Source organism: Alosa alosa, chromosome 5 (assembly GCF_017589495.1).
Source record: "Alosa alosa isolate M-15738 ecotype Scorff River chromosome 5, AALO_Geno_1.1, whole genome shotgun sequence".
NCBI classification, from domain to species: Eukaryota; Metazoa; Chordata; class Actinopteri; order Clupeiformes; family Clupeidae; genus Alosa; species Alosa alosa.
In genome coordinates, this window is record NC_063193.1 from 29,401,285 (window position 1) to 29,406,912 (window position 5,628).

The 5,628-nt window shown below is 50.0% G+C and overlaps 1 protein-coding gene across 2 annotated transcripts in view; it reads right to left on the reverse strand.

The window, feature by feature from the left end:
• Positions 1–795: 795 nt before the first annotated feature.
• The window catches only part of rassf2a (Ras association domain family member 2a), a 15,557-nt gene continuing 10,724 nt past the window's right edge, over positions 796–5,628 (reverse strand). For both annotated transcript variants that reach the window (XM_048243685.1, XM_048243686.1), the window contains exons 5-10: positions 4,464–4,558; positions 3,973–4,115; positions 1,709–1,862; positions 1,426–1,547; positions 1,141–1,238; positions 796–969 (exon numbers count right to left, since the gene is read on the reverse strand). In XM_048243685.1, the coding sequence (XP_048099642.1) occupies positions 900–969; positions 1,141–1,238; positions 1,426–1,547; positions 1,709–1,862; positions 3,973–4,115; positions 4,464–4,558 (682 nt within the window). In that variant the 3' untranslated portion in view covers positions 796–899. The remainder of the gene's footprint in view (positions 970–1,140; positions 1,239–1,425; positions 1,548–1,708; positions 1,863–3,972; positions 4,116–4,463; positions 4,559–5,628) is intronic.

Sequence of the window (5,628 nt, forward strand, 5' to 3'; positions counted from 1 at the left end):
CGTCGTGGCGTCACCTCCATCTTGCAGTGGTGTGGGTGGAGTTGCAGTGGTGTGGGTGGAGTGCAGCATGTGTGGGTGGAGTTGCAGTGGTGTGGGTGGAGTGCAGCATGTGTGGGTGGAGTTGCAGTGGTGTGGGTGGAGTGCAGCATGTGTGGGTGGAGTTGCAGTGGTGTGGGTGGAGTGCAGCATGTGTGGTATGCAGGCATTGCCTGTCTGTCTCGGTCACTTGGTGGACACTTCCAGGTCAGGCAGAGGTCACATTGTGATGCACGAAGCCATGCTGGAGGGGTCACGTTGTGAAGCAGGCAGCCATGTTGGTAAGGTCGGTCTCTGGAGCTCTCCGGATGGTGTACGCTGCACGGTCACCGCATGGACGCAGTTCCTCCGAGATGCCCAGTGTTAAAAGTACTGGGACTGTGCACAGGAGGGTACGGGACATAAGACAGAGGGACGCTAGGCAGACACTGGGCAGGGGACGGGCACAGGACAGGGGATGGACAGACAGATTCTCCATCTCCAAGGTCTTTCTCTGCTGTTCACCTTTCAGCCTCCGAGTTCCGTCTGACCCTTAGTCCCCCCTGCATGGCTCCAGAGTCTCTGGGTCAGTCTGCCCCTTCAGTCTCACAGTCTGTCCACTCAGTGAGAGTGTGTGTGTGTGTGTGTGTGTGTGTGTGTGTGTGTGTGTGTGTGTGTGTGTGGGTGGGTGGGTGGGTGGGTGGGTGGGTGTGTGCGCGCGCGCGCGTGTGTGTGGACAGCTGAAGATGGTGCGTGCGTGCGTGCGTGCGTGTGGACAGCTGAAGATGGGGCGTGCGTGCGTGTGTGTGTGTGTGTGTGTGTGTGTGTGTGTGTGTGTGTGTGTGTGTGTGTGTGAGGACAGCTGAAAACGGGGCGTGCTGAGCTCACATACAGGTGCTGCCCTCTGGCTGGCACTGCAGCTGCTTCTCAAGGATGCAGCGGAGATACGAGTACCTGCAGAGTGGGGGGTTACAAAGAGGATCAATAGAAAGTCTGTGTGTGTGTGTGTGTGTGTGTGTGTGTGTGTGTGTGTGTGTTGTGTGTGTGCGCGTGTGTGTGTGTGCATGAGTGCATGTGCGTGTATATATGTGCATGTGTACGTATATGTGTATGTGTGTAATGTACCTGGTCCTTAATTTCTGCACCTCCCGGTCTTCCTCCTCCTTGAGTTTGGTGATGAAGCTCTGCAGTACGGGCATCTCAAACTTGATGTATTGCGCCACCTGGTGGCCAGAATAGACTCAACTGATTATGAAATGACTGAAGTGTGGCACTGGGGAGTCCCAGAGGCACTTAGTATCTGCTAATAGCACATCCTAGCTCAGGCACTCGCACACACACTAAACAGAAGGAAACACAGCCAGTGGTACTAGACTCTCTCTCACATTCACACACACACACACGACTCACATCGTAGGTAACCTCCTCTCCCAAATCTTGCTCCATGAGGAAGATTCGGCACACTTGTTCACAGGGACCCTGCAGTACCCTCACAATCAGAGGATAGTCACTACGTTTCAGCTGCATACGCTCTAGAACAAACACACACACAAATTGGATTATTCAAAAATAGCACATTAGTGAGCTTAGTAGCATACAATAAGTAGCCTATTAACACAACATCACGTGATATCTTAAAACACATCTCACTCACACACACACACACACTCCAGTTAAGGGTGTGTGGACTGACCTCCACTGGTGTGGACCAGGTAGAGTGAGAACTCGTCGGGGCTGTTTTCGATCTTAAACTTGTTGAAGAGCACGCGCAACACCTGCGGCGTGGTCATGCAGCTGTTGATACGGACGTTGGTCACCGAGCCAAAGGCTGGAGTGAACACAGCCGTCTAAGGGAGAGAGAGACAGACAGAGAGAGAGGGAGGGAGGGAGAGAGGGAGCACAGGGAGAAAAGGGAATGCAAATGTGAGGGAGAATGAGAGAGAATAATGCCAAGAGAGAGATCTTGGCTTTTTACTTCTGACTCAAACACACACACACACACACACTGAATAGATATGAACACACACAGCACACAGATACAAGCAAATGCAGATAGAAGTAATCCTAGCCCCAACCCTAACACCAGCCCTAACCTAGCCTGGTTGAAACCAGACCCTTCTCAGTCGTAACTGAGAGTGGGTCTGGGGAAGGTTCGTTCACAGCCCGTTTCCAAAAGGCGTTCCCAAACGGACGCCGCTCAAAATGCCTCGGACGCAATAGGAGAGGCCAAAAACCAATCAGAGCAACGTAAGAGACAGAGTGACGGAAACACACAATTTACAACACTGTCTAGTTGTAGGGTGAAGCAGGAAGAATTAACCACTTTTTAATTAAATGTAGGCTATAAGGCATCGTGCCACACTGAAAGCTAATATTTTGTCACTAGCAATTTACATCTGCCCTCTGTCAAACACAATTGCATTTTCAGCTCTGAACAAAACCGTTCACGTTCAAACGAGCATTTTGTTTCATTTGTCCTTTTCTGGCTGACCGGACATATAAAGCAGGAATGGGGACGACGGCGACTGAAACGTTCAAAGCAATTATGCCGGAATTGTTTTAAGGCAAACACTGAAGTGTAGCATTCGAGTTATGCTCGCATAGCACACCAATTCAAAAGTAGCCTATGTGTTTTCTGTCGGCTACGTGTCCAGCTACTATAGGCCTATAAATGAACAGAATATCAAACCGTTTTCAGTAGCCTACCACTGTTGCAGAGATCACATCCCTTACATACATGTTTGTACAATGTTGCATATTCCAACATAAGGAAGCAGTTAAAAACTTCTAACTCTTAAACCAACGGATAGCAGCTTCAAACAAGCGTGCAGCAGCCATCGTTGATGTTTTTTTTTTTTAAAAACCCCGGCTTCTTCAACAGGGTGCGCTATAGTCATCGTGTAAAGCCCGCCTCAAAGGTTCTGATTGGTGCCTCGATCTAGGAAAATTGGAAATGGGCTAGAATGGGTTCTTGGCCAGACGGACTTTCAGAGCGAATCTCGAATTTGCCGGAAGTACGTCTGGATTTTTCCCAGGCTAGCCCTAACCCTGAACCTAACCCTACACAATATTTCAAACCCAACCCCAACCCCAACCCCAACCCTAACCCTAACTCTAACCCTAACCCTACACAATACTTCAATCCAAACCTCAACCCCAACCCTAGTGCTGTTCCATGCTCCCCTGCACTTCCTTTGCAATCCAACCTCTCCTGGCTGGTTTGGGAAATTAGTGCTGTAGGTAACTGAATGACTCCAAGCCCAACCTGCCCTATTAACAACCTAGTCCTCACACAACCCAACCTGCCCTATTAACAACCTAGTCCTCACACAACCCAACCCAACCCAACCTGTCCTATTAACAACCTAGTCCTCACACAACCCAACCCAACCTGCCCTAATAACAACCTAGTCCCCACCCAACCCAACCTGCCCTATTAACAACCTAGTCCTCACACAACCCAACCTGCCCTATTAACAACCTAATCCCCACCCAACCCAACCTGCCCTAATAACAACCTAGTCAGAGGGGCAGCCGTGGCCTACTGGTTAGCGTTTCGGACGCATAACCCGAGGTTCGAACCCCGACCAGTAGGAACGACTGAAGTGTCCTTGAGCAAGGCATCTAACCCCTCACTGGTCCCCGAGCGCCGCTGTAGCAGTCTGCAGACTGCGTAGGGATTAGTGTGTGCTTCACCTCACTGTGTGTTCACTGTGTGCTGAGTGTGTTTCACTAATTCACGGATTGGGATAAATGCAGAGACCAAATTTCCCTCACAGGAATTTATACTTACTTACTTATACTAGTCCTCACACAACCCAACCTGCCATAATAACAACCTAGTCCTCACATAGGAATGCCCTATCAAGCAGAGTTTACAGAGGGGTGTGTGTGTGTGTGTGTGTGTGTGTGTGTGTGTGTCTGTGTCTGTGTGTGTGTGTGTGTGTGTGTACTCACCTTGTGGTTATAAAAGTGCCCATTAATTGAAAAGCGGTGGCGTCTGATTCGTCTCTGGTCGCTAGGCGACCGTCGGTTGGCCCGTCTCAGCACCCCGGCGTCACTCTTGGTCCGGAGGAGCTGAGAGGAGGCGTCGTAGTCCTCTGCCCAACACACACACACACACACACAGGCACACACACACACACAGACACAGACACAATTAGATCATCAGAAGTATCACATGAGTCTCCAAAACATGGTGACCCCCAGATTACCTCTGACATCAACAGACACTGATTCAGTGATTCACAAGTCACAACTACGAGCCCAACACTGTGATTGGTTACTAGCGGATGGGCCTTTTGTTTACACACACACACACACACACACACACACATTTATTGAGGAAACCGTTTGTGGACAACCCAAGGGAAATAAACCATGTGTTATTGTTTCACATCCGACTGGAATAAAAGGAGGACTGGGCCATTTCTCTGCCTCTGACATACCATCTTCCTCATCCTCCTTCATCATGTTGTTCTCCGATTGGTCAGGCGGTGGTGTCACCTCGATGGGAGGAGGGGTCTGTTTGGCTCCCTCTTGGCTATTGGAGGAGAAGAAAGGAAAATGATGATGGTGTTGGCATTATGCAAACACACTCCACATCAACACACACACACACACACACACACACACACACACACACACAAATCCACCACAGAGTACAGAATTATTATGTTCGTCGGTTCTTTATGTCTAGATGTAAATCAGGGTAATAACTACTTTGCTGTTGCCCGCACCTAAATCCAGACACGCACGCACACACACACACTATAGCTCCAGCATCTAAATCAGAGCCAGAGATGTCTATGCTCATGTGGGATCTTGAATGGGCTTCTCTCTAGTCTCTGTAGACCCCACCAGACCAGTTTCCGCTTCACACACACAAGCAGATCACACTTGGGTCAGTGCCAGATTTCAAGACCAGATTTGTCTCAGAACCAGCACCCCTGAGGGTATGTCTCTCTCTCTCTCTCTCTCTCAGACACAGACACAGACACACACACACACACACAGACACACAGACTTCGGAGTTCATGAGTTCACACACACTAGAGTCTGTTGTGGTCTGTTGTGGTTGCTCTAAACAACAACACAGATTGCCCCCAGACAAAGAGAGGGGCTGGACATGGGGGTCAGCAGACACACAACATCAAGCCCCCGCGGGGTTGACTCTGGACGTGGGACACTCATATCGCCTTCAGACCGGCCAACCCCCCTGAAGGGAAGAGAACGCCTCTCAGGGTCTGGATGGAACACTGTCCAAAGAATGCCTTTGGGCATGCGGAGCGGCTACCGTGACAACCACGACCCAAACACACAAACCTCTCTGTGTCTGTCTGGAGCGGCAGGGATGATGGGGGCTACTCAAGGCTACCGTCTCCAGGGGTAACGTCGGTTGTTTGTGTGTGTGTGAATGTGTGTGTGAAGGGTGTGTGCGTTAGTGGGTGTGTGTGAATGGTGTGTGCGTTTGTGTGTGTGTGTGTGTGTGGGTGTGTGAATGTGTGTGTGTGTGTGAATGTGTGTGAGAATGGTGTGTGTGTGTGAATGGTGTCTGTGTGTGAGAGAGAGAATGTTGTATGTGTGTGTGTGTATGTGTGTGTATGTGAGAGA